At 43.0% G+C, this 27,685-nt stretch overlaps 1 protein-coding gene and 1 long non-coding RNA gene across 4 annotated transcripts in view; one reads left to right on the top strand and one right to left on the bottom strand.

The window, feature by feature from the left end:
• Positions 1-27,685, bottom strand: part of MYO7B (myosin VIIB) — a 57,813-nt gene that overhangs the window by 28,690 nt on the left and 1,438 nt on the right. For 2 of the 3 annotated variants that reach the window (XM_052804797.1, XM_052804798.1), the window contains exons 2-22: positions 22,554-22,596; positions 21,062-21,175; positions 20,273-20,425; positions 18,820-19,004; positions 17,862-17,983; positions 17,027-17,169; positions 16,822-16,935; positions 14,980-15,133; positions 13,948-14,024; positions 13,516-13,635; positions 13,149-13,291; positions 12,032-12,242; positions 9,480-9,615; positions 9,095-9,255; positions 8,034-8,084; positions 6,130-6,267; positions 5,008-5,160; positions 4,376-4,474; positions 3,718-3,812; positions 1,969-2,053; positions 705-923 (exon numbers count right to left, since the gene is read on the bottom strand). In XM_052804797.1, coding sequence (XP_052660757.1) covers positions 705-923; positions 1,969-2,053; positions 3,718-3,812; positions 4,376-4,474; positions 5,008-5,160; positions 6,130-6,267; positions 8,034-8,084; positions 9,095-9,255; positions 9,480-9,615; positions 12,032-12,242; positions 13,149-13,291; positions 13,516-13,635; positions 13,948-14,024; positions 14,980-15,133; positions 16,822-16,935; positions 17,027-17,169; positions 17,862-17,983; positions 18,820-19,004; positions 20,273-20,425; positions 21,062-21,175; positions 22,554-22,571 — 2,691 coding nt within the window. In that variant the 5' untranslated portion in view covers positions 22,572-22,596. The remainder of the gene's footprint in view (positions 1-704; positions 924-1,968; positions 2,054-3,717; positions 3,813-4,375; positions 4,475-5,007; positions 5,161-6,129; positions 6,268-8,033; positions 8,085-9,094; positions 9,256-9,479; positions 9,616-12,031; positions 12,243-13,148; positions 13,292-13,515; positions 13,636-13,947; positions 14,025-14,979; positions 15,134-16,821; positions 16,936-17,026; positions 17,170-17,861; positions 17,984-18,819; positions 19,005-20,272; positions 20,426-21,061; positions 21,176-22,553; positions 22,597-27,685) is intronic. The other variant, XM_052804799.1, reaches the window with a different exon arrangement.
• Positions 1,563-27,685, top strand: part of LOC128149513 (uncharacterized) — a 28,105-nt gene continuing 1,982 nt past the window's right edge. Inside the window, exons 1-5 of the long non-coding RNA XR_008237657.1 lie at positions 1,563-1,703; positions 8,025-8,140; positions 15,002-15,155; positions 24,009-24,084; positions 27,286-27,387. This is a non-coding gene — a long non-coding RNA (uncharacterized LOC128149513). The remainder of the gene's footprint in view (positions 1,704-8,024; positions 8,141-15,001; positions 15,156-24,008; positions 24,085-27,285; positions 27,388-27,685) is intronic.

Here is a 27,685-nt window from a genome sequence, read left to right as displayed (position 1 = left end):
GATGAGATGTTTCTCTTCTTCTAAGCAGAGATTCCTGGATTCCAGTTTGCACTTGTTTTGTGGACAACAGGACCATTCTGTGACTGTTTCCACAACTGCTGAGATGGCTCCCTTCTGTTATTAACAACATGTCCACACCAGGACTTTATCCCAACAGGGAGTCAGTTCTCGATTTGGCCTTTTAGGGAACAGGCCACAGGCAGAAATCTGCACACTGGCTTTGTCCTGTTTGTACAGCATTAATACAGAAAGGAAGTCACAGAAAGGCCTCCCATGTGCTATGGACCACCAAGGCAGTAAGTACAGGATTTTCTCTGGCAGCGCATACCAAGACACACTGCATTAGGATTCCCTTTTGAATGGATCTCTAAGTGACATTATCAGGCCTTGCTGGAGAAATGGATTTTCCCTTGCAGGGGTGACTGATGTACAGGCGCATCTTATCTTTTCTCCTGCCTTTTGTCAAAAACATTTCAGCTCTGTCAGTGAAGTTTTGATCCATGATAATGAACACAGAAAGCAAACATAAACAAGATCAGTCTGCTTAAAACTCTGCTTTCATGCTTGACGAGCTCAGAATAAAATATCCCCAAATAAATATCCACATCCAGTGCTATGCTATGGCAACACTTGCTGGTCATTAAATCAGAACTTCATCAGAACTTCATAGAAACAATATGTTCACAAGGTATCTGTGAGCATACCTCCCTCTTCATCCTCTGGTAGATTCGGCGAGCAAACATGCCCCTTGCATATGCCTGTATAATGTGTACAGCTTTCTTCTGCTCTGCTATCTTTTGACGCATTAGATAACCGCGGCACATGGCTTGAAGCCTAATGATATGAGCCCTGGTTGCTTCATATTGTTTAGCAAGCTGCCGGCTCCGGTAGAGGGCCTGCAGGCGCCCAAAACCCAACATAACCTGTAGGAGGTGGAGAAAAAAGAAGTGGTTATGGTTCAAAACCATTGAGACTGGGAGTAAGTTGGGATGAGTAGAGGATAACAAAATTCGGTAACTGGATAAAGGCACTGGAAGGGGCTAATGTGATACTGACCTTCATGCTTTATTTTCTGCTAGTAATAGGCTTTTAAAACTAGATTATATAGAGTTCTTTTGGGGACCTGTTCTAGGCAGTGGCTCCAGAAAGTGACAATGGTAGCCTGGGATTATGACAAGGGAAGGAAGAAAGCAGAAATGAAGCCAAGTGAATGATAAAAAAAGCGTGCGCTTGGAGAGATGGGTGTGACAATCCCAAGAGAAGCAGCAGAGGAGGATGGGGCAGAGTGCAGGACAACAGTCTGGCTCTTCAGACAGGAATTGCATCATTGATGCAGAATAGAAAATGTTTCTGACCGAAACTGGCAGTTTCCCTTCCTGCCCCTCATGAATGTGATGTATGGGATATATTAATAATAATCCTTGCCACACGAATACACAATATGTGAGTGCTCCCGATATGGTGTAGCTGTCCTTACCCAGAAAACCCACCATCTATAGAAGATCAGCCAATATTTTTACTAATGTGAGATTGATATAATGATTTTTCTGATAATTTTTTACAGATTACCAGTTTTCCTGTAACAGTTGTGGAAGACACTTTGCTCACAGCATGGTGGTGATGCACAAATGCTAGCCTTGGACTCCTGACTAGAAGTGTGGGATGACTCATATGTCAGGTCACCAGAGCCAGGCCTGCCAGAGGTTAGCTGGGTTATTATTTCACCAGAAAGTAGAAACATCACAGATTCAGCAAGCCCTGAGAGGTCCCAGAGCCCTCCTTGGACTTTACACCCTTCTTTACATCCTGCCATCTTGCCTCTCCTCCCTTCAGTTGTGAATATCTTCATTCCTAATACTCCACTTGGTCTGGCAGGGCATAGTATATAAACACACACACAAAAACATATATATGTGGGTATATATATACATAAATATATATATATTTATATATACACCTGCATCTTACCATTCGGAAATCCTTCCGGCAGCAGTAGCCTCGCCAGGCTGACTGAATGGCTACAGCAGACTTCCTCTGTTTCAGAAACCGCTTTCTAAGCAGACAGACAAGTGAGGTAACAATAGGTTATTTCTGCTGCTTCTTATGATAATAGTAAAGAGTAAGGTGGCACTTTTTTCCTTTTATGGGATGTCTACAGTCTGATCTCAGCCTTGTCTGCTGTCTAGGAACACTAGAGGCAGGAAAGCTGTTGTTAAACTAACTAGCTCAATTACATGGTTCAGCGGTGGACTTGGCAGTGTTAGGTTTATGGTTGGACTCGGTGATCTTAAAGGTCTTTTCCAACCTAAATGGTTCTATGATTAGTAGATGTCTTGCCAGGGCAAGTTTGAAGCTCAGCAGGGGTTGTTCTTCCTGCTTCTGAGTAGCCCAGGAAAAGTATTATGTTGCAGCAGAAAGGTCAGTATGATCAGTTACTTTTGTACAACATGCTTCAAAATTATCCTCACTCAAACATTTTGTCTGCTTACATGTTCTCCATGCTGATGGAAATGGCAGAATAGGCTGTTTTGCCTGACCTTTTCTGTAAATAAAGGCCTTAGGAGATTTCACCTAAGCTCAGCTCATTCTGCAAGTGAAGCAGCACCGTGAATCAGTTGAGCTCACAAAGTGTTTTCCTATTTGCTTTGCTATTCGTTTGCTAGTAGAAAGGATGAGATAGAGGTATTACTAATCCACCTTGATACATCTGAGCTGACTTTGCCCTTAATGCTGAAAAAATACTCATTGCAACTACAGACCAAATTCATTGCTGTGGTAGGAGAGCTCTGTAAGAACTGAAAAAGGCCTCGCATCAAGCCTGGATAACTCCCCCATCCGATGACCACTTACTCCCCAGTGTCCTAACTGCCAGGACTAGGAGCCCATCTGAGCAAGATGAACTTCCCATGGTAAAAGCTGTCACACTGTGGCTGTCAGAAGTGGCACATAGCTCTGATGGTTTAAAAATAAAAGTGAGGTGAGGCTTTTAGGGAGAGGTGATACTCTGCTAGATAGCAGGCAGAGTTTGACAAAAAGGGGGAAGTTTTGGGGCACGTGTTTTTAGTCCTTGCTTCTCTACTGTCAGGAATATTTCTAAACCAAACCAAGATTCAGTCCTCTGTCATGGTTCTGGTTGGGGGATACAAGATTAATAAGTACAAATCATGATGTAAAGCATTTAATGAGGACAAACGTTTACTTAACAGTGACTAAAGTTCACTTCCGAAGATATTTCAAACTAAACCAGACAAAATGCAAGAATTGTGCATCTTTGCCAAAGAGAAGGACTAGTTAGTTTCTGTCTGATTCTTTTCTATGTCTTGTATCAAAGAAGCATCCTAAATAAGAGTTCTTGTAGCTCTGGGAAGGACACAGATTCTATGGGGATTTCCTGAGCTCCAGATGCCTACTGTTTACTAGAAATACTAAGTGCAAATCCTCCTTCCAGCCCTTCCTCTTCATACAAGCTGCATGTGCCACAGCCCTGCATTTTGAAAAGCATAATGAAAATAAAGAAACTGAGCCAGAACAAATCTTTGTGCAAAATCTGCATAGATGCACTGTGCACAGTTACATGACAAGCACTGAATTTAGGGCTAGTGGAAGATATGGACTGATACATTTCATACTCAAAAATGCTTCACAGAGTGTGTTAAACTGCACCACAAAGATGACTGCTTCAAACGAAAGCAAATTCCCTTCTGTAAGATCACTCACCTGTCCCTCAATCCTCTCATCACCTTCTGGATAAGAAGAACCTTATCTGTGAGTGTATTTTGGCGTTGCAGCTCCAATACTGTATCATGATGATCCTGTTAAAAGAAAGTATGAATATGCCTGCTGAGCAGACACCCCCACAACTTCTGAAAACTGGACACATGGTCTGAAAAAGGCCCCAAATCAGCATGATGTTATGCAAGCTGTGATTAAAATGCATTTATGGAACTGCAGTAGGAAGAGAGCACACCACCTGACCACACCATGTCTGGCAATAGCCATAAACAAGCAGAGAATCTGCCTGCAGTAAGACTGTTTTTACCTAGGGGTATGCTACAGGCAAGGAGGCCCCCTGCAACAGTGTGCTGGTATCTAGTTCTTTTCTATGCTCAAGGCTTGAGCAGAGACCAATACATTGCACTGTGCTGTTTCAGCTGCAACACTGGAGCACAGGAACAGGATCAGCCTCTCCTACACCAAGCTGTGTCCATTAAATTACTTGGCCTTCAGGAACAAAGATCCAGCCTCAGATTCAAGAGAGAGTTTATAAGAGAACCCAGTCCTTCTGGGTCACCACTCTTGTACAAGCAGATCAAGCTATACTGTGAAGCACCCATTTTTTCAGGAGAAGAGACAATAAACTGTCCTTTTTACTTACTTTAAGGAAAATCTTGGTCTTTCCAGCTTGCCAGCTTTCATCCTTGCCGAGCACTGCTTCGGAGATGCAGATACAGCTCTGTCGAGCATCATTCTTCAGCTGATGTGCAAAAGCATCATCATGTTAGGGCTTGGTTGTGAAACAGCAGCTGTACTATGTAAGGATCTATTGCCCTGCATTTCAAAGGGCGAAGAACAGAAACAGATGAGGTCTTACAGACCTCTGGGCTGACAGTATAATGAATGAAAGTGGTTCAGCTCAAATGGTCAAGAAAAAGAGGAACGGGACTGCATGGCCAAACGTTCCAGAGTTCAAGTGTGAGGAGGATGTTAGAGACCTCAGAAGTGTGTGATTACAGAAAAGAAACATCTGAGGGCAATGGTGATGCCACCCTGCCTGGGATGTCTGTGGAGCAGGTCAAGGAGAGCTGGACCTAAAAGCACCTCTACCATTTCAGCTGAGGTCCAAGTGAGTACTTAAGTATTTAGCTACAGTTACTGTGATGACAGTTCCTGTGATGACAGCTCTTTCAGCTGTGCCAGCAATAATCCAAGAACTTTCTACTGTGGGAAAGACTAAAGCCTCATAAGGAAAAGTTAGATTAGCCTTAAACCAAGTTTTTGCGTACAAACCTGTTCTTGAAGAGACCATGGCAAGAGAACTCTGTATCTCTCAAAGAACTCCTCAAAGCTGTAGCGAATTGGGTAACCAGCTTTCCTGATCTGAATGGTCTCCATCATCCCTGAATATCGCAGCTGTTTGATACACAGCTCCCGGTCAAACAACTGAAAGGGAAAGCAGACAAGGAGGAGACTTAGCACTGAAAGAAGCTACACATGCAGCATTCCTCAGAACATATCTATTAACCTCCAACCTCAGAGTGCCTGCAAAATGGCCTACTATGCTTTTTTAAATTGCACTTCTTATTTCTTTAGTGCACTAGATTAATTAATTACAGGCATAAACAAGTCACCCCAAAGGATCTTCAAATTTGTGTTTATCAGCAGTGGAAACAGTCCATTAACTTCAGTCTGGCTTTAGCAACGTTTTCAACTCTAGAACTGCAATTTCAGATTAACAATAAATTGTTCATATCATTTGGCAGGTGTGAATAACTGCAGTAGCCACTTAGGGCCTTTGGGCATACCTATGCAAAGCACAGCAAGCGTGCTGCTAGTTTCTTGTAATGCAGATTAAAATTAGGCTCACTAAGCCACATGCAGTACTTTTAAAAAATTATTAATTCACTTGACCAGCACCATACAAGGTTTTAGTGTAGAACTGGGTCGTGATCTCCCAAGTTCCAGCCAAGCGTCTTAATGACAAACTCACTACTCCTGTAGTGTCAAATCAAGCCACATCACCCCTCTCTCAAACACCAACAGCTCTCCTACTCTCTCTTACACTATTTCATTAGTATGATCATTGTTGGATCCTGATGTTTTTCATTTGTTCCCTTGTTGAGGGGCTAGAAACTCTCCAGTTTTGTCTTTATCTTTACAGGAAAGGCTTTTACAACTCCTCTCAGGAATACACCTCTGTGCTTTTTTGCCATCTATTACTCTATGATGCTTTTAAGATATGTTTTTGTAAATTAACAATGCTCTATCCTACCTATCTTTTTATTGCAATAATAGCCTGTACTCCAGCTCTTCTTGCCTGAAGTACAGATATAAAATGCTACACAGCAACTGACAGCTTTTTCTCATTAAAAAGTTTACTGAAGGCAAGACCTCATATTGTTAAAACATTACCAGTGGTTTCTTGTAGTCATTTGGCTTGATGCAGCGGATGAAGTATGGCTGGCACTGCTCAAGGATTTTCATTAGTTTTTCCAGGGATTGCTTGAACTGTCCTCCCAGAGTAGAGAGCCGTTTGGTGGTATCCAAGCCCTGGGAAGGGTAAGCACATGCTGACTGCTACATCATTCACTGTCAGAGGGCCAATTAATACATCTTTGTATTTTTGTACAATGTAACACTATCACACAACTGCCAGAAAAAAAATTATTTACTTACATGGGAGATAAATCGGCCACCTGTATCTTATTAATTTGGGTTTATTCTTGCAAAGAAACCCCACTGAGCTACTTGCCCTACTTGGGCATGAAGTTTAAGCAGTGGGGGTGGCTGTGGTAGAAGCAATTCCACCCATATGATCCTGCATAGGTCTGGCTCTTCCAACCAAGGCTGCATTTAGTGTAGGGCCTGGGTGCCAAGCTATTATTCATGGGTGTGTGCCTGAAAGCTTGGCGAGAAACAGCCAATCCTAAAGCAATAATAACATCCAGCCAGACATTTTTCTGCCATCTCATAGCTAACTGGGAATGCTAAAGGTCCAGAACAGCTCATTCCATAGTGATTAGGATGACTGATTGTCTTGCTCATTAATATTACAGTGAGCAGTGAAAAGGCAAACTTTACTGGAGGATAAGGTAAGAGCTACTCCATTTATGGCTGCATATAAAGTGCTTTATGTCTCACTGCTCCTGGGTTGAATTTTGCTCCCAGTTGCAATAGAGTAACCCCAGAGGGATTGCACTTGGCTGCAGTTAGCTCCTGACCTCCCCAGCTTCTCTGAAAGCACAGTTCCACCTATGTCTTTTTCACACAGATCATCACAATAGGCCTAAGCTTCTACCTTCTAGTAGGTTTTAAGGGCACATTAAATTATGGTGACAACAGTGCAGATTCCAAGTAAAAAAAGGACTCCACTGGCCTTTCACATACAGGCATGGAGCTAATCATTGCAGCACAATACAGCTAGTTTGTTTGTTTGGGGAGTTTTGGTGGGTTGTGGGTTTTGGGGGTTTTTTTACAAGTAAATAATTTAAAGTCCAGTGGCTCCCCTCACTTCCATGGTCTTTACGGTACCTCCTTCCGCTGGTTCTTACGTTTAAAGTGCCCTTTTTAACACTCAAGTAGCTACCTTCTGCTTTAACTACAGGGCAATGCTGCCCTCCAGCGACCAAACACTCATGCCTTTGGAAAACAGTTCGTGGAAATGTCTCATAGCTCTGATGCATTTTGGGGCTAGCAAGCATCTGTTTGAAGTAGATATGATAACAGTATATACATGTTTAAGCTGTATAAGAGTTAAAAGCAATTTGCACTCGCAGATCTTAGAGGCATTTCTGCTGTATTGGTAAATCAGTGGGATGGCCACACAAGTCTGAAGCCCGTGCCCTCATGATCGCACATATATAACATTGTTAAAGTTGAATTTGTTGTTGAAATCATGGTGATTTTTCTCCCCTGGCGTGTCAGGAGAGCAATTCTGAGACCTCAGGACAGCAAAGGTTTTTCTGGCACTTCATTCACTATTCTTTTCTGTAGCCTGCTTCTTAGGCTTCCCAACAGTGGCCCAATGCATTTGAAATTAATAGGGGTATTTCAGCTAACTTCTATGCATTTTGAAATGGGCAGTAGCCCACATTTAGTATCTCCTTTCTTGACATGCTGCTGTACTTTCTAAATGTAAGGAGAGTTTTTTTCAATACCGCAACATTTTTATAGAGGCAAAAACCATTAGAGTATTAGAGCAATGTAGATAGATCTCATATTTAGTATGAGGTATTCATAGCATTTAAGAGATACTAAGCCAGTTGTCTGCTGCTGCTTGTACCACTTCTGATATTCTTCTCCCCCAGGATGTTTACCTGTGCATGGCCAGATGCTCTGGACAGCAGAAAGCCACATTGGGATAAAGACTGAGGAAGAAAGGACAGCATGAGAAAACAATGCCAGGAGAATAGAGACATAACAGGTAAGATAGCAAGCTGACTGTTTGTTCAGTACCCTGACAGGAAAACTCAAAGATACAAACATTAAAAGCAAAAGTACCCTCACAGAATGATGACACTGCATAGTTAAATGCTCAGAAATCAAGGTATGTGAAAGTTGCAGCAGGGCAGAGAACTTGAACTCTGCCCCACGCTGCTTCTAGTCCACTGCACTTTACAACCTCATTTTCACTAGGTGGAGGACAAGGCTCCCTACACCACTAGGCACAGATGATTATGTGATAATTAGCCATCCTGAACTTTGTCACAAAGTTGCAGCAATATGTAGGGCAGTAAGACTGTGTCTACAGGTGTCACTGGGAGCAGGAGACAGTATCTTTCTGTGGCAGCACAGCTATTTGCACCTTTGTGCTGACCCGTCAGCCCTCTGCAAGAATGAAAAGGCCAGCATCCACCTGCCAGTTGCCCAGTCAGACCCCTTGGTGTTATGGTCCCAGCAGACTGGCTACATGTGCAGTATGGCAGCAGTTTAGCTGCTGGCTTCTGGACAGGTACTGGCTTTGCAGAGGGGTCTTTGTTTTGTGCCTTGTTCCATTCCAAGGAACCTTTTGAACTACAGTTTCCTCTTACTAATTTACACCCATCCTGGCAACGTGGATGCAGTATGAATACCCAGGAAGAGCAAACCCATCCAGTTGATGACAGTATGTGGGGAGGTAGCACAACTCATGCTTCTGTGACAGCCTGCAGGCATGGCTACATGGGTGTCCTGGGAGGCAGGGCTGACATTACACTTGTTTACAGCATGAACGTCAGAGCCAACTTTTCCTGCAGACTCCTTTGCAGAAATGAGTTGAATGAAAGGGATAGAGATTTGCAGAGACAGTGCAAAAGAAAGAGAAGGTCAAGAACAGCCAGAGCCTTATGGAGGAGAGGATAAATGAGTTGTTTCTGCAACTCAGTGCCAGTAAACCAACCTTGTAGGCTTGGTCAGCTCCAGGATGTCGGATGGTCCCACGTCCCAGACTAGATGGGGTCATTTCTACCTGGAAAATCTCTCTCAGGAATTTGTTTTTGGAGGAATGAACCACTTGCATTACATTAGCACTCAGTGTGTCCCGATTTTTCTCCAGGAAATCTATAGGATGGCAACAAAATCAGCTTGTCACCTCTGCAGCCTGCTGGATCTAGCGCCACTCCGTCTAGCTAAAATCCACTTCATTTACAGTAACTTGCAGATTAGTTTAGAGTAATCCTCCTGACCTGATCTGACTTCAGATCAACACTACCCTGGAGTGCCAGACATCCAGGGCAGGTCATGCCCTTCTTTTCACCCTCCATACCCAGCAGAGATAGGCTTACCTTTTGATTCATAGAAGACAACCCCAGCAAAGTGGTTGATGCCAAACTTGGTGTCATGGACACTCTTAGGTGGGATGTAGACTTTACTTTTGCCATGGAGGGAATTGATTTTGACGAGCATGGTGGCATCTGTGCCCTAGAAACAAATACAGGCAAAAAAGGACAATTAAGCAGATTCCCCCAGCACTGGCCTATGCTCAGCAAACAAATAGAAATGGTGCTCAAAGATAACAAAAGCTCAAATTCTGCCTCTTATTTGTGTAGTAGATCTGGAGGAATGTAGTTGCAGAAGTGTTTATCCCTCAAGCATCAGGACAGAACACACCACAAGAGCATAAGGCCTGGTATTTTAGGGCTGTACACAAGCCCCTATAATATTACTAACATCACCAGGTGCACTGAGAATTTCCCAAATCTTTGGACCTCACAAGCGGAGCCCACCCCCCCGCCCCGCCCTTCCTATGCCATCCTACCCAGTCATGCTCTAGGGGGTGCATGCTCCTTCTCCCAGGCAGGCACAGTTATTCTTTTACTCCCCAACTGGTGCAAGACTCAGAGATCCCTGGAAGAAGTCAGCCCTGAGCAGATACCAGTCAGCATGCCCAGATCATGACTTCCACAGGCAAGGCAGTCAGCTGGGTGCTTCTCTTCAAGGGCTGCCATCACAATCTCATCCCCTTGTGGTACACTTGAGGCTAGCTCTGCTCACTGGCCCATCCTAGGGGGTAGTGAGTGCTGTGCTATCTGAGAAGTCATGTGCTCTGGTAATCACAGAAGAGATGCTTTATTGTCCTGACTGCAGGACCACCCTCTTCTTAGGGAAGAAAGGGGAAAGCTGTCTGCCTGTACATGATCCTCTTGTTACCTGAGGACAACAAATGAGCTGAGGCAGGGGCTTGCTTTTCTGGACAAGGCCACGTTGCCATCTGATTCCTGGACCAGCAGTCCTGCTTAGCCTCACCATGCTCTGGAGATTATGAAAATGCTCTGCAGGGATGTCTGAGATCAGATGCTACTTTCATCTCTGCTCTCCTGTTTGAGATGCCTGGCCTTTGCAGAAGAACATTTCATAGAATCATAGAATCATAGAATAGTTTAAGTTAGAAAAGACTTTTAAGATCTTCGAGTCCAACCTTTAACCTAGCACTGCCAAGTCCACCACTAAACCATGTCCCTAAGCACCACATCTACATGTCTTTTAACTACCTCCAGGGATGGTGACTCCACCACTTCCCTGGGCAGCCTGTTCCAATGCTTGACAACCCTTCTGGTGAAGAATTTTTTCCTAATATCCAATCTAAACCTCCCCTGGCCCAACCTGAGGCCATCTCCTCTTGTCCTGTCGCTTGTTACTTGGGAGAAGAGACTGACACCCACTTCACTACAACCTCCTTTCAGGTAGCTGTAGAGAGTGATAAGGTCTCCCCTCAGCCTCCTTTTCTCCAGACTAAACAACTCCAGTTCCCTCAGCCACTCCTCATAAGACTTGTGCTGTAGACACTTCACCAGCTTTGTTGCCCTTCTCTGGACACGCTCCAGCACCTCAATGTCTTTCCTGTAGTGAGGGGCCCAAAACTGAACACAGTATTTGAGGTGCGGCCTCACCAGTGCTGAACACAGGGGAACAATCACTTCCCTGCTCCTGCTGGCCATGCTATTTCTGATACAAGCCAGGATGCCATTGGCCTTCTTGGCCACCTGGGCACACTGCTGGCTCATACTCAGCTGGCTGTGGTCCAACACCCCCAGGTCCTTTTCTGCCAGGCAGCTTTCCAGCCACTCTTCCCCAAACCTGGAGCGCTGTATGGGGTTGTTGTGACCCAAGTGCAGGACCCGGCACTTGGCCTTGTTGAAACTTATACAGTTGGCCTCGGCACATCCATCCAGCCTGTCCAGATCCCTCTGTAGAGCCTTCCTACCCTCAAGCAAATCAATGCTCCTGCCCAACTTGATGTCCTCTGCAAACTTACTGAGGGTGCACTTGATCCCCTTGTCCAGATCATTGATAAAGATATTAAACAGAAAACTTTCATAAACCCATGCTGACTGGGCCTGATCACCTGGTTGTCCTGTACATGCCACGTGATGGCACTCAAGGTGATCTGCTCCATAAACTTCCCCAGCACCGAGGTCAGACTGACAAGCTTGTAGTTCCCCTACAGTTCCTCACAATGGTGACATTGCTCAACTAGGTCTGTCATCCAGGAGAATAAAGAGCAGGCTGCAGCCCAGACCAACAGCAGAACAATACTCGAACAATATGCAAATTCAAAGATTTCCTAAGAAGCCCTTATAAAATGATCCAGACTCCTTCCTTCTCTGTCTGGAACAGCTGTAAGAGTTTCAACAGCAAGGTACCAGGAAGAGCACATTCCAGCAGAGAGTGAAGCATTTGTATAGTGAGCTAATTTAAAAGAAACATCTATGGGGAGAAGACATTGCCTCTCGTAATGTATCCGAAACCCACTTTTGCACTTTTCTCTGTGTAGAGCCAAGCATTACCGGTAAGCTCAGTGCAAAGCCAGGCATTACAAGTGAAACCAGAAATTTACCTTTGGGAACTTGCTCTCTTCATCAATGAGGGAGATGATATTCATAGGCTTGAGTGCGATGACTTCCAGAGCCTGGCGGTTATCAGCGAAGTCAATGTTATTCCAGGCAATGTGCTCCGCAAGGTATTCCTCTTGCTCCAGCTTGAAGACATGGTACACGAAGAACTGCTGAAGGTGCTCATTGGCGATGTTAATGCAGAGCTGCTCAAAGCTGGGGCGGGACAAGATGGGAACCCATGATCATCATTGGCCAGTGCTGCACTGCTCTGTGGTATTTGTTTATTCTCTGTATTAAATACATATCCAGATATACTACTGCTATATTCCACAGTGTTAATGATCACCACCACTGCATGTTGCCAATCTTAGCAATATAAGGGATGCATCTTCTGCTATGATAAAGGTAAGCAGAAATGAGCCAACTGACGACTGAGTGTTGCTGAGTAAGCAAGGAAAGATCTTGTATGTGTTTCAAGAAACTCTAGAAATAAAGGGGAACATATAACTGTGAAAATAGCTTGACTGTATGAGTGTATGACGTGTTTTTACTTACACTGGCACTACCACTTCTTTTGTTAGTTACTCCTTAATGCTGCACCTGGTAATTGCTGTGGCACACTGTGTGTGCCTGTGGAGTGCTCACCACAGTGACGACCCATGTGGATTGCAACCTCTGGGAATAGCATAAAATAATAGGAGAAAACACAAAAGATAGACAATGGGCTGAACAGATCCTAGACCATGTTCCAAAAGTTGGTGAGGAATATTATCATGTTGAAAGCAAGCAAGATGCATCACTTGATATGGATTGGAAAAGACTGTAGAATATGTGCTGATGGTTTGTGGAGTACTACTGATATGGTACCATACAACAGAGAGACATAAGCAATGGCTGCACCAAAATGAAGGTTGGGGAAGGAGGCAGAAATATCACCAAGACTGAAGAAAAATGGAATCTGTGCATGATCATTGGGAAAATTCAGTGATGAAGATTTCACTGCTTTTCTGAGAATCAAGATGATAATGAAAAAGCGTGTGTCTGTCTGTTTTTTCATTCTTTCTTTTTATACCAGCTGCTTTTCAGCTTCCCAGTGGAAATGAATCTAGAGCCTCCTACCTGTTGTTGCTAAAGTTTTCAAATCCAAAAATGTCCAACAGCCCAATGGACTGACGTCTGTATTTAGGCTTCTGAGAAGTTGGGTTGAAAATGGCCGAGTTGATCTTGTTCACTATCCATAGGAAAATCCGTCCATATATACCCTGAGAAAAAATTAAAGAGGAATTAGAGCCCATCATTACAGCCTTTAGATATAGCTTACTGCTTGCTATCATGCTGCTACAGTACTGTCAAACTATGCCTGAAAACTACGAGGGACCAGAGCCCTCTGGGTGAATGTTCGCCACATAAGGCTACTCAACCAGTAAGACAGACAGCTCTGAAAGGATCCCCAATCTTTAAACAGAGAAGATGTATGCACCAGTACCTTCACAAAGGCATCCCTCCCATCTGCAGCTTGAACTATGTTCAGAGGCCTGGACACACTTTCTCCTCGGACAATGATGGAGAGGTTTGTGAGGCTGTTCTGGAGTTCACTGGAGTCCACCTGGAAGAACAGTTATGGCAACCTGGTCGTTCCAGGTAGGTAAAGGAGATCTAGCAAAGTCTGTCTCAGCAAGAGCGCCATGACAAACTGCCTGTCCAGCAGCATTCACTGGTGGCCTGCTGTCCCAGTTAAAGATCTCCTAGCTCAGAGAGACATCTGCAACAGTATCACTTGAGTGTCAGCAGGAAGAAGGGGACATGCCTGTTGTATGTGTATCCATACATAAATACTCCACAGGGACATGTTTTGTCAGTGTGCTCAGGGAGCAAGGGTGAAGGAGAGAACTAGTAGGAGAAGATGAGAGTCCATTACCTCAAGCAATTTGGTTGCGATTGAAAAGTGTGGTGAGTCCATCACATCAGAGCAGTCCAAGTTGTCGTACACGGCCGCTACAATGAGGAAACAGTCAATCTCAGGGTGAATCATTTCTGCTACGGTGGGGTCTGTGCTGTTATTGCAGCCATATTTCTGTAACCCTGTAGCTCTGGGAATGTGGCAAGGCAGTAAGTTCTCTTTTGAAACTCCTGGGTTTGGTGATTTTACTAAGGAGGGTCCTGATTTCACCCAGGGATCCTGGGATGTATGGGGCCCTCACAACTCCAGAACATCAGGCTAAAAATAGCAACAAAACTGACAAGGTTGTTCATTTTAAATAGTAGCTATTGGGAATCTGGGAAAGTGGTATCTGACTTAAGAAAATGTGTTTCTGAAAATATTTTTTTCTGTGTATCTGGCTTGTGGGAAATTTAGACAACAAAAGGGATTGAGAGAAATCCCTCATTTTAGCAGCCAGCATTACTCCAAAGAATCCAGCTGGCATCACTGTATTGGGCCCTCTGTATCACAAAGTGAGGAGGAGTTCTTTTCTAAAAAGTGAGAGCTTCTGGCATCCCACTGGTAGGTGTCTCACACCGTACCTGTGCCATACCAGAAGTGCCCTTACACAGGTGAGTGTTCACCAGACTTAGCCAGGAGAATGACTGCTATCATTTCCACAGCAAACGTCACTCAGCTGCTCCTGTGTCCTCTGGCTTGCGTAGCACAACAATCAGCAAATTTAACATGGCATATTATCTGTTGTTTCAGTTTGTGTGATAAGGGCCTATTTATAACCATGGAAACCTGACGGCGTGACAAAATAATAGTAAGATGATGTTTTTCAAAAGACTAGGCAGTGGAGTCACAAATCAGAATTTCATGGTGCTTATCTGCCTGCCCTTCCAACCCTGTTCATCTGTTTATACAGGGTAGAGCAGCACAACCTAATCCATACAGATGGAAGCAGGCAGCACCTTTAGGCCTTTACTATCGAGTCTGAGGAAAGGCAGACAATGCTGAGTTTACCTTCGAACTCTACATTCCCTAGGTGCAGGATTGCAGCCAGCAGCTTGCTGATGTCCCAGTGCTCAGAATCTGAGAACATGAGGATCTTCATAGCCGAGCGGATGTGGGCATAATCCTTTGCGTCATTCCGGCTGTCACAGGACATGCAGTTGCCCTGCAAGACACCACACCCACAGGTAAGGAAAATCCTCCCAGTACTCATACAAGGAAGAAAGGACCTGCAGGCTGACAAACCCTTGTACACAATGTGGATACCCTGTGAGCCACTTGCCACAAGATGCAAGGTAAAAACCTATTTAGACATTCTGTATGCTCTTCCCATGGCTGTCTCTTCCCTCATCTCCACTCTCAAGAAGAACCCATTAGCAGAGGGCTAAATAATGCATTTTTCTAGGGCTAGACTGAATACTGGAGAAGCCAAAAGGAAAAGCTGAGGGGAAGGCTGCTCTGGAGCATAGAAGGACAAGAAAGTTTGACAAGGTTACCTACACTTACAAGGCCATGTCTGTTTCTTTGGTTTCCTCTCTCTGCCTTGTCAATGGACAATTAAGAGCCGTAATCCCAAATCAAAGCAAGTAGGACTGGATCAGTACTAGAAGTCAAATCTCAAAATAAGAATATTAGGTTCTAGTGGAAGACAGATGGAAGCATCCAAGGCAGCATCAGAGGAACCCTCAACAAAGCCAGCACAGTGAGTCCTAGGATGCTGCTCTTGATAGAAACTATTTTCAGCCCTAATGGAGATGGGAAAATGCTTTTTTTTATCCTTGTTATTACCAACAATATAGTGTGATGATTAAAAAAATGAAGTATTCCTAGACATTTCAGTTTACAGCATGTAAACATGCCAGCTTGTGCCAACAGCTGACCTGAACAAAACCATGGATGTGTTCTCCTTTAATCTAATCCTCCTATCTCTGTCTTATACTGCCCTACTCCTGACCCAGGGAACATCAGACCTTTTTATGGAATGGCCAATGTGTGAATTGCAGTCACCAGCTCTTGCTTCAAGATCATTGCTATTTTGAAAACATTAAATTTGAAAAAATCTCCAGCAACTTAATTGTTTTGCTTTTGAGACTCCAGAAAAAGCTTTATAGGCTTGATTTAATTTCCTCTGAAACTAGACGCCCAGCTTCCATTAACTTCAGCAGAGGCAGGACTTAGCCCCATTTTTTCCACGGCTGTAGAACAGCCCAAATCAAACCAGCTGACATATTTAATATGAGGTATCTGCACAGCCTAAAGAACAGGATTTTCACAATGGCTTTCATGCCCTAAACCAACCAATTAACTATTTTCAAAAATCTCACCTATGAACATACCACTCTTGCCACAATGACAACATAAACCCACACAGGGACATTAACATCAGCTGTTGGGGAGGTTACATTGAATGCCAGCTTCCTGCATTATGTATATAAGGTTTATCAGATATAAGGACTAGGATTCTTGGCACTGTTTCTGCTTATTCATTTCCCATAAGGTATACATACCTGATTAGTATTCTCCCTGGCATGAGATCCCTTGCATTCATCTGAAATCTGAGAGCCTGTGAAAGCAGGGGTTATTTCCCACCTACTTTAAGACGTCCTTTATGTTTCTTAAGTCTGACTTTGACAGAAAGCTTTGAACAGCCACAAGCTGCCTCCCACTGGCAGACATTACAATAAGTCTTTGAAAATGAGGCTAACAGCACTTTTGGTGTTACTGCTTCTGGTACTCTAAGGAAAGGACTGTTCATATTTGGTAACTACCCATCTGCAGCTCCTATTGATTGTAATCGCTCACTGAGAGATCACATGGCAGAGGGATAATGGAGAAGAAAGCAGAGACTATTACCATTGTGAGATAAGCGTACTCTGAAGCAGTGCCCAGATTCAGCATCTTTTTCTGCTCTGTATTCATCCCCATTAGCATGCAGTAGAAGATGTGATAGTTCCTCTCCTCTGGAGCCTAAAAGAAAGAAATAGGCCAATGGACAACCTTGTCAGCATAAGCTTGTAACACAGGAGCAGGCAAAACGTACTTCTGCCAGTGCCCTCACCTGCCGGCAAACCCGGGACTTCTCCAGGAGAAACTGTTCTATCCGGGCTCCTTCTATTACACCATTGTGGTTGAAGTGAATATCAATATATTTCCCAAAGCGGCTTGAATTGTCATTTCGAATTGTCTTGGCATTTCCAAAAGCTGATGGGCAGGGGACAGAGATAGTATATGGATTATTGCAGTTAATGAACATCAGGTCTATTTTTATGCCCTTATTTTTTGCTGCTGGTATTTTACATGTTGTGTTCCAAATGACAGTGCTGATAAGCACTGAACAATGTCTGGTCTCAGACTGCCTCCTAAACAGAGAGACAGGGATACTATGTATCCAGATAAATGGGTCCTAAAAGACATATCCAAATGATCCAAACATATCCTATATCTGGCCAGCCAACAGAGCTGGGCAATTCTAAAGACCTCCAGAAGGACTTCCTGGGAACACACTTGATCCCTCTACAGAGAAAGATGGGTGTCTCAGGGAGCTCCCCTATAGAAACATCCACACTTGGCCAGTCACTTTGCCACTATCTAGTGTGAATGTTAAACCAGGGGTCTTTACCTTGGGGTCTGCATTCCCAAGGACTCTTGTTCTCCTGGCAGTTCCAGGTTACATACTATAGTGGCACCTCCTCCTACAGTGTGGGAGATGCTGTGGACTTCATGGGGACATGGCAGAAAAGTATAGAGCACTTCTACCCTGCATCACCAGTGTTTCAGCGGTTTTAGCAGTTATGCAAATACAATGGTTCAAAGACCTGTTTCTGAATTTTTGTCCTGATACAAAAATCCTGAGATAAAGGTGGTAAATCAGGCATGTTTGCTAAATAACCCACCTTCCAGAATGGGGTTGGCCTCTAGGATTTGCTGCTCTATCCAGGAATGCTGGCCACTGACAGCTGCCAAAAACTGTAGTATTAGCTTTGTGCTTTCAGTCTTCCCAGCTCCAGATTCTCCACTGCAGTAAGAAACAAGACCATGACAGGTTTCCTTTCTTCTTTTTTGGCAAAATGGCAGACCAAGTTTAAAAAAACAAACCCACTTATATTTACCCTGTGAGGGCAGATCAGACTGTCTTTCATGGAGGGCTGGAGAATTTGTCTTTCATCATCTTATCTGCTAAAATTTAAGTTGTCTTTTAGACTTAGGCTGAGGACTAAATTCTCCCACTGATGAAAAACAAACAAATCCATGGAAGATATTCTGTACCAGTACAAATTAAATGACCACTTGCTTTTATCCTTTAACGCATTACCAGATTTTCAATGCTAGTCTTAGCACATCAATTGAATTGCCTCAGCTATAATTAGATATTATTGCAATGAGACTATCTGGTTCTTCACACTGAAGATTAACAGAAAATGGATACATGTTATGTGTTTATAGGATGAAGAAAGCTTCCCTCCATCTTCAGGTTAGCAGAGGTTGTTTCTCTCCAGGAAATCTCTATTCTCAGAAAATACATGTAATGTAATTATCATGTCCCCATGGTAGAACATAGCCTTACATCACACAGGCTCATATTTTATGTTTCTATATGTAGTGGCCATGTGTGGAATGTATCACCACATTCAAAGATTCTGGGGGAAAACAACGGACTTCCAAAATCCCTTGCTTATGTTCTACCTTTTGCAGCCCTAACTGAAAAGGAAGTAGCAGGGGAGAAAATATTTCCTTCCTGTTGTCTCTAGTCTTATCTGTGCCCTTCCATTTGGAAGGTGTCTTGGGTCCAGAAAGGTTCCTCAAAAACATGCCAGACTTGGTTTCTGCTACTTGTCCTCTGAGTCCAGTCACCTGATCACACAGCACTGGTCCCTCTTATTCCTCTTCATATTGAAATAACAGTTGTCTGCAATGGCGAAGACATGAGGTGGTAGCTCTCCAATCCTCTTGTTAAAGTACAGTCTGATCTGATCGACTGTGTAGAGGGGCAGCAGCTGGTATGGATTCACTGCTACCAAGACCGATCCTGTGTAAGTCTGGAAAACATTTATGAGTGTTACCTCTAGCAGCAAACCTGCAAACAAGAATACAACCAAAGCTACTTACAGTATAAATCTAAACAGAGGCAGGAGGGAAGCCTGGGAGATCCACAGCAGCACTTAGGTGAGGCTGAGCCTGGTTCCTCACTGTAAGCTGCTATTAAATATCCCAGGATATGAAGGTTTTTGTAAAAGGAAGAATGCTAGCTATAATCTCCTTGCCAAATCACAGCTCAGTTCACTGTCTCAAGCTAAAGCACAAGAAAGTCCAATTTGACCTGGCATTTTTGTGTGTTATCATATGCTGTTTTATAGTGTTTTGTTAAGCTGCTTTTTTGCTCTAGTGCAGATGTAGCTGAACTTTGCTAATGGGCAAAGTTATGGTTGTGTCATTCATGCAGTCATTTAGTAACATTTGTAAACAGCAGCACCATTGAAATGGAGGCTGTTGAAGGCTGTGGAAATGCAAGGCAATAATATTGTTCAAGAACTTCTACATAAGACACCTGCAGACTGCTAGTGTCTAATATAACAGGTCTATACACACATCTTGGTAGTTATAACTGCAGCATCTATAAAATCAGTCCTTGTTTACACTAAACATCACCACATCTGTGTTGTAAGAGGCAGTTTATATAGTGCTATACACCAGTCCTATAGTGTATATAATATGGGAGGCAAAGCATGGAAAAACCTGAATGTTATCATCATATTACAAACTGGGAACTAAGGAACAAAGAAACTAAAAATGCCAAATTGCTCAGTCACAGATAAAACCTGTAATGGACAAGAAATGAAACCAGGTGTCCTAAATATCCAGATTTATTCTTTATCTATTTTATTACATCAAAATCAAGTAAACATTGACTTGGACTGGAGGATAATCCAAATCATGTCACTGTGTACTAGTTAGATTGATCTGGGTCACAGCTGCATGTAATAGCAGCACTAAGCTGTAACATGGGCTGGATTTAGCTAACTGTCAGTCACTGGTAGAAATGATCACTCTAGGAGAAAGTAAGCAGGGTCACTACCTATGCATATCTCTGTGATTTCAGAGACTGCTATTAGCTCTCTTCTTCACAGCCAAAGTACTTGAATGAAAGAAGAGAAAAAATACATTGTGTCTCCCTGGCACCCTCAATCAGTAAAGGAAGCAGAGGGCCCCATAAGTGAAAGGCTTGCAGGCTGCTCAGGTGGCTCCACTAAATGTGTAGTAGACGTCGTTCCTGGAAAGTACTATGCCTGGTGACCTTGGCACTCACATAGATTTTGTGCTCCTGGTGGCGGATGAGGAGGTTGTGCACCATGCCTGCTTCATGGAGATCCCCGAGGCAGATCATGTCTTCCACCCCCTGGACAGAAGAGGGGTGCATCAGTCGCACCATGTGCATGTTCCGAGCCGTGATCCAGTGTTCCTGAAAAAGGCAAGGCATCAGCTTTAATGTGTTATGCTGTTGCTCAGAGGAAAACAAAGGAGAGCCATGTTAGATCAGAGTGAGCTTTAGTATAATCCATGCTCAAAGCAGCATATTCTAACAAACAGTTGATTGAACTACAGAAATTAACTGGTTTGCTGCTGATTTGCTGCAGGACCAGATGATTTAAAACACTGGATGAAGCCTTTCAGGTGGGTCCTGGACATCACCAAATTTAGCATTGTTCAGAGTGCAGCTCTGCCAGGTCATCACAGCCACAACATTGTATGAGGTAAGGATGAAACCCCAACTGACTTCTCTGGGAACATGATTTCACCTAAGGCTCCACCAGATTTAGGGATTGGAGCCTGTCCGTTTCCTTTTCTTAACTACGTAGATATAACCTCTAGCTGAGGAAGCTCTGAGACTTCATAGTGCTGGGACCTGGAGATACTAGGGTATCACCCTATACTTGCTTATTTTTATAATCTTTCTTTCAGTATGTCCTACAGACATTATCAAAGTCAGACCATTTCACTAGATGGAGCTTTGGTCTGACCCAATAGGGCCATACTTTTGTACTTTGTAGTTTTAAATTTTATGTTCATTTTTAGAGAAAGTTATAGTGTATCCCACCTTGCCTTCGTCATCCTCCAGCAGGATCCGTCCTGAGTCAGAGTCCTTCACAACTGCCCCGATAGGGACATTAAATTCACTGTTTAGCTGAGTGTCCAGCCACACATGATCACCCTGGGGAGAAGAAAAGATATCGTCAAGTACAGTGACATACTTGATGCCATGTAGCTCACAGGCATACATCTCTTGGTCTTAATTTTTTAGTGATTTGATTTCTTTAGCAGTGTTTAACTGGATAAGTTCTTACTGCTCGCAGGCAGTACAGTCTAACGGTTATAGTATCGGGACCTCTGAGTTCTGCTCCCAGTTCCACAGCTGACCTGGAAAATGACTTTGGACAAGTCATCAAACCCAGCTATCTCACAAGAAGAAATGAGGCAGCACCTTTTACAAGGACAGCAATTACTCAGGTCCACTACTCCCACAGATTGGTGGGAGGGCACAGTGAAGGCTGGTAAAGTGCCCTGGCAGCCTCACATTAGCTATGGTATTCTTTCAGAAGAGATGCTTGAAAACATAGTCATTACCAGGAAAAAGAAAAATAAACAAACAGATGTACAGACTAGATGCCTGGAAATGTAGAGGGCTCTGTTGCAAGAGTTTTCAGATATACTTTCTGCTATAGCTAAAATCACGTAGAAATGTTAAGTGCATACGTGATCTCTCATTGGGAAAGAAAAAAGCATTCTTTATTCAGCCCAGCTCTTCTGTTCACATTTGTAGAGGCATGGCAATATGCTGCCTCTCTGCAGAGCAAGCAAGCAAGAACTGCTCTGCTGTCACTGGAGCTCACTGTGTGAGCTACAGCTGCCCTTTTCTAGGAATGAGCAGCATCTTGGTGTTGCCTGTGCTACTGTCTTGGTTATACTCCCCTACTCCAAGCCCCCAGGAATAGCTTCTCTTGCTCTAGGCACTAGTACAGATGCAAACTGAAAGCTCTACTGTAATGGCTGGAATGAAAACTGAACAAAGCTCAGATCTGTGGGTCAGATCTTCAATGGGTGTGAACTGGCTTTCTAGCTGAGTGTCTTGTCATATACAATTTTTGTTACATACTGTCGCATTTACTGTCAAAGTTTCAAGGTTTTTACTGAAATATTATTTCTTTTTCCTCTCAAAATACATTATGGGCTTACATTTAAAACCAAACAACTGTAGTGTAAAGCATCTATAAGCGTTGCACAAGGTTATGAGGAATGTTACAGGCTAACAGCTCTTGTTTGCACTGAATAAAACTCCAGAGGTAATCTGTGCAGTTTCAGTGCCACACCTTGTGACAGAGGTCACCAGCTCAGCATGAGCACAGCCAGGCTAGGCAAGACACCTCTGCATCTCTAGTCTAGATTGATATTATTTTATTGGTATGATTTTATACCTTGTTGATACTGGGTGATTGCTACTTTCTTTTTGAGTTGAACCATGATGTTAAGGTAATTTTCTCCTCTTTCGGCCTCAGGCTAATCAGTAAATCACACCAAAGAATATGACTTACCTTTCTGAAAACCACCATTATGTTTCAGATCACTGTACGTAACCTGCAGTGCCAAGAAGAACATAACGTTAGGCCAGAGAAGGGCTCAGGCTTTGATCAGAACAGACAGTGGGGTTTCCTTAAGATGTTTCCTTGTAAAAAATAACAGAAAAATGCCTTAAAATAATTCTGCTTATGGATTTTGTTAAAGCAGAAGAGATTATAATAAGCTACACCCAATGTAGAAACAATGAAACCATCTACACAAAGCAAAGAACCTGCAGCACTGGGGTGGTGGTCTGCTCTGAGTTCTACCACATAACCCTGGAGATGCTCTCAACCCTGAAGAGGTCACTGTGCACATTTTCATACTGAATAGTTCCCTCAATCAAATGCTAGGCACATTTATTGGCTGAATTTCAAGTTTGGCTCACAAATAAAAAGACCCCACAATGCCATGTAATTTGATGCACAATAGTTACCTTTGGCTCGTCCATTAACCCACCAGTTCAGTTCCTATGAGTGGCTAGCCCAGTGACACAAATTCATACTTTCCTGAGCTGCTTAGTTCCCTCAGACCCTCACAGCTTGAACCTACTACTGTATAGAAACTGAGGTTTAGAGTTCGCCTTCCTTGGCTGGAATGGGAGGGGTTGCAATGAAGGCATGAGCAGGAAAACAAGGAACTGGAGGGAACCACAATAAAATTAGGAGCTCACTATCAAGAACATAACAGTGAAAAGACTGGTGGCCAGAATTCTACACCAGTGCTTTGATTAAAGGGTGATGCTGTTTAGGCTGCGATCCTTGGAACAACCAAGGAACCAAAGTCTTCAGAAGCCGCTTCCTGTCCCATAGGCTACTGCAGCTGAATTTTGGGAGTGATTCCAGGACTAGGTGTGATTTGCTGGCTCCCACTCTTGCTACAGCAGGAAGGCTGTTATAGGTGTTTTACTGTGTGTGGGAAATCATGGGCAAAGTCTCTTTGCTAAGCTCCCTTTAAATGTTTCCAGAGTTCCAGACAGGATTTTTTACCAGTTATCTCTTCCTACTAGCAGGAGTGATCCATGCATGCTAAGGCTGTTGAGTAACCTGGGATTCAGTAGCTGCTGTGTGCAGCAGACATCAGTTATTAGCCCAGGTCTCCACAGCCTCATATTCACAAACTCCTCACAGCTGTGTGACCCATTCTGCTCCCTCCATTCCTCTAAAGGATCTCTCCCTCTACCCATTGTTCCAGCACACCCAGAGAAAAGGCTCAGTTCAGAGTTGATAATAAGAATGAAATGCTTGCAATAAGCAAAATGCTTCATAAAATGCTAACCTTGGACCAAAAATTAATTCTATTTTTACCCTTTAATGATCTATTATTAATGATGTTTTCTTAGCATTTTATCTCAAACACATTTTACAACTTGTGTTCAATGAGGACATATTGAACCATCTGCATCCCTTCTGCACATTCCTGTTTGACAGCAAACTGCTTGGAAACCACTTTACAAGATGAGTGGACACTACAGGACCAGAAAATAATCTTTGGCACTTACTCCAGGTAAGTCCATGATCTCTCAGAACATGGCCCGTGAAGAAGAGAGATGCCTGTTCTGGTTTTATCTTGACACTCAAATCTAAATTTCATGTTGTCTCATAGCCTTTTGAGAGGTTATTTTATTCTGGCCCTAAATTGTGCTTGCCTCGGTTTTGGATAGGTTCTCTAGAAACTTTGAGCAAAACAAGAAAACCAGAAATTAACTGATTTGGAAGCTCTATTTTCTACCTGTGCTATACAGATAATCATCAAAATCCCAGTTTGCAGTATCATTAATATTAGTGATTAATGGGATACTTCATTAATAATTTCACTGAAATCCTTGAGATTTCTTCTATCATGTGTAAAGGCTTTAAAATCTTATGTTTAAAATGTTTGATAACTATTTAGAATTCTGTGTAATATGTATGGTATATATTTTTGAGAGGTACCCAAATTTCATTACTTTTCTGATTGAATCATTTAAATAATTTTATGATTTGTCTTCATTTTATGGCGGAGCTATACAAGTTTCTGAGGTTTAGAACTTTGCAACTAAATTATCAGAAAAGCCTTTCAAGTCACCACTTTATTTTTGGAAATTCATGCTCTTGAAAAATGAAGATTACCATTAAAAAACCCTCAAGGTGAAGTTCAGGGTTACCGTTGTTTTCTCCCTCTTGTTTTAATAAACTTCAATGTTAAAAGAAAACATTGCAGTGAGAGAATTAGCTTTCCTATAGCTGCCCGCTTTTTTTACTTATGTTATTTGGGAAGGTATAAATATCTTCCATAAATCATGGTCTTATTTAAAATCGATGGCTGCATAAACAACCTTTTCTTCAGACTAAACGGGAGGAGCAGTTATACTCCTGTATGCAAGATACTGCCACTGTTGTGGGTTACACCAATGTCTTATCCATAAGTAGGGCGATTAGGGTAGCAACATGGAAAGTAGGAAGTGCTTGACAAGCTACATGATCTTTGTGCCCTATGTGTGGCTATAATGGGCTATACAGGAGTGTGGACTGAACAGGGTTTACAAGCAAGCCCAGAATGACTTACCACTTTAAAGTTATCATAAGATATGCTGAAAATAGCTAATTATCAAAATTACAAAATGTATTGTGATCCCAAGGTGAAAAATAAACAGAAACTTCAAGAGATGGCGGACTGCTGATGTAGAAGTCCAATGCTAACACATTTTAAAGCAGAAATTTTAAATGTAATTTTCACATAGGTGACCCAATAACAAGAAGAGAAGTGGAATGTCATGCTTAATAACAAAAGCTGGCACATGGAGAAACTGCAAGGGCTGTGTCCCCAACACAACACCGTCTGACTATATTAAGAACTGATTTTCTCTGTGAGACTAGGGCAACCTCCAGAGCTCATCTGTAACTAAGACAATTCTCAATTTTGTAGCACAACATCTACGAAAACTTAGCAATGCAACATGCATCTGTTCTTTTTCTGGCTACTTGGTTTTTTCCCTGTTGTTTTCTTACACTCTCTCAAAAAGGAACTTCTGTCTTTCATAATCAGTTATTCTTAGGGTGAAGTCCTCATGTTCTTATTCAGGACTCAGGAACTGGATCTGCGTAGTAACTTCAACAATGTGGTGACCTGTTACTATGAGCGATGCAAGGTGGTACAGAAGCATGGTACATAGCAAACAAAGGCCAAAGATGGGCCATGGTCAGCCACAGTGGCTCACAACTGACAGGTACTTTCTCACCCGCACCAGAAACCAGAATACTGCAACAGAGCAGAAATGTCTACCCAGAACAAAGAAGGAGTGGTACGTGCAAACACGAAGCACAGCAATACTGTGTCACATCAAAGGTATAGCTAGCTCCAGATCCAGTCTATGATAGCAGCCGAGAATGGACATGTAGGGAGGAGATCCCATATAATCCTGGGATACACAGTTTCAACATTTAAAATGCTTATTCCCAGTTAAGTCATAAGTGGCCAACCACCCACCTGCTTGAACAGCTGCCTTCTGACAATGCCTGGCTCGCTCTGTTGCTTTTCTTTCCAAAGTAATGCAGCACCATAAACCAAATTGCACCCCACAGGATGGGAAACGACCTCTCCAGAAGAAATCTTCACTGTCTGGCTTCTGCACCCAGTTCCCTCTTTTTCATAAGCATTGGAGTAAGAAGGAAAAGGAAGGTGAAATGGGCACCAGTGCCATTAAGGGATCCCTCACCAAGTGCCAGTTCCCTCCTGCACAAAGGAGGAAATGACTGAAGCATGGTTATTTATTACAGGACTTTGCTCCCAGTTCAGCATATATGTCACTTCCATGTCAGGTGTTCCAGTAAGCAGGGAGGCTAATTCTTCCCTGGGTGAACCTTAAACTACAATCTCTCCACTGTGCCTGAATCCCTTCAGGTTTCTGGAAAGCACTCCCAGAAGAAAACCCTTTAGCATCTGGTCTTATGCTGCTCCAACACCACTGACTTCCCTGGGGTTCTCTTGGAGTCACCCTGTTAGATAAGAGGAAAACCAGGCCCTTATCTCTCATCTCTCCCCTTGGTTTTGCACAGCTCTTTCTGCAAGGTCAGAAAATGCCCATCAGTCTTTGTCCTGTTTGGAGTGTTTCACAGTACCTAGAGCTCAAAGCAAAATAAACTCATGACACTTAACTGAAATTGATACACACACACATATATAAAGGGACAAAACTTCCTGGTTTTGTTATCATTAATTTATCTCCCAGCAAACACTCTGTCCCTGTGTTCCAGTATCTAGGTGCATGTTAACTCCCTATGTGCCCAACTCTCTCTTTCCAAATTAGGACAGGATGGCCAAGAGCTTCCCTCTTTCTGGTTGCTCCACATGTAATCTCTGTAATCCTGTGTCCTTCTTGCATATCCTGTTGAATTCCAGCACTAGAGGTGATGTATGGGAAAGAAACAGAAGTGTAGTGTACCTGTACAGAGGCAGATACAGGGTTTCTCTAGCCAGAGCAAGGACACAGGAGTCAGGCACATTTCAACCCTAATGGTGAGCCCAAACCGTGAAGACAAGATTTTTTTCCATCCACCTTAACCCAACTGTATAACCTTCCTCCAGGGCACCGTACACAACAGGTGGCTTGCCTCACTAAGCACTATGCTGTATGCCCTTTATTAAACATGCAAATGAAAATGTGCAATAATTGTGAACATGAGCTAACACACCTAATACCTTAATTCTTATTTTCTTGTTTCCTAGGTTCAGTGTAGCTGCACTGTATGATAGGACAGACAACAAAAAGCCTCCATGTCAGAGACAGATTCTTGGGGCTTCTGCTATAGTCCCATATCCAAATCAGAGGTAATCATTCAAGCATAGCAATAAATAGTTGGGAGTAATGTGTGTTTAGCCACATTACGTATTTGTGGTTTAATATTAGCCTCCTTACCTGAGAGTTTTGTTTAAGTTTTATAGCAGAAATGAAGCTACAGGTGCAGAAATAGAGCATAGGCCCTTCAGGGCTCAGAGACTTTGAGAGAGATGCAGGAAACCACAAGGCAGAGAGGAGACCTTTCTTAATGTTTCTAATTGTGCAAATAATTCTTATTCAAGGATTTTGCCTCAAAGTAATTCTTTAGCAGATTTATTTCTGATACAA

This window comes from Harpia harpyja, chromosome 12 (assembly GCF_026419915.1).
Source record: "Harpia harpyja isolate bHarHar1 chromosome 12, bHarHar1 primary haplotype, whole genome shotgun sequence".
Taxonomy (NCBI): domain Eukaryota; kingdom Metazoa; phylum Chordata; class Aves; order Accipitriformes; family Accipitridae; genus Harpia; species Harpia harpyja.
This window is presented reverse-complemented; position numbering and strand designations above follow the sequence as displayed.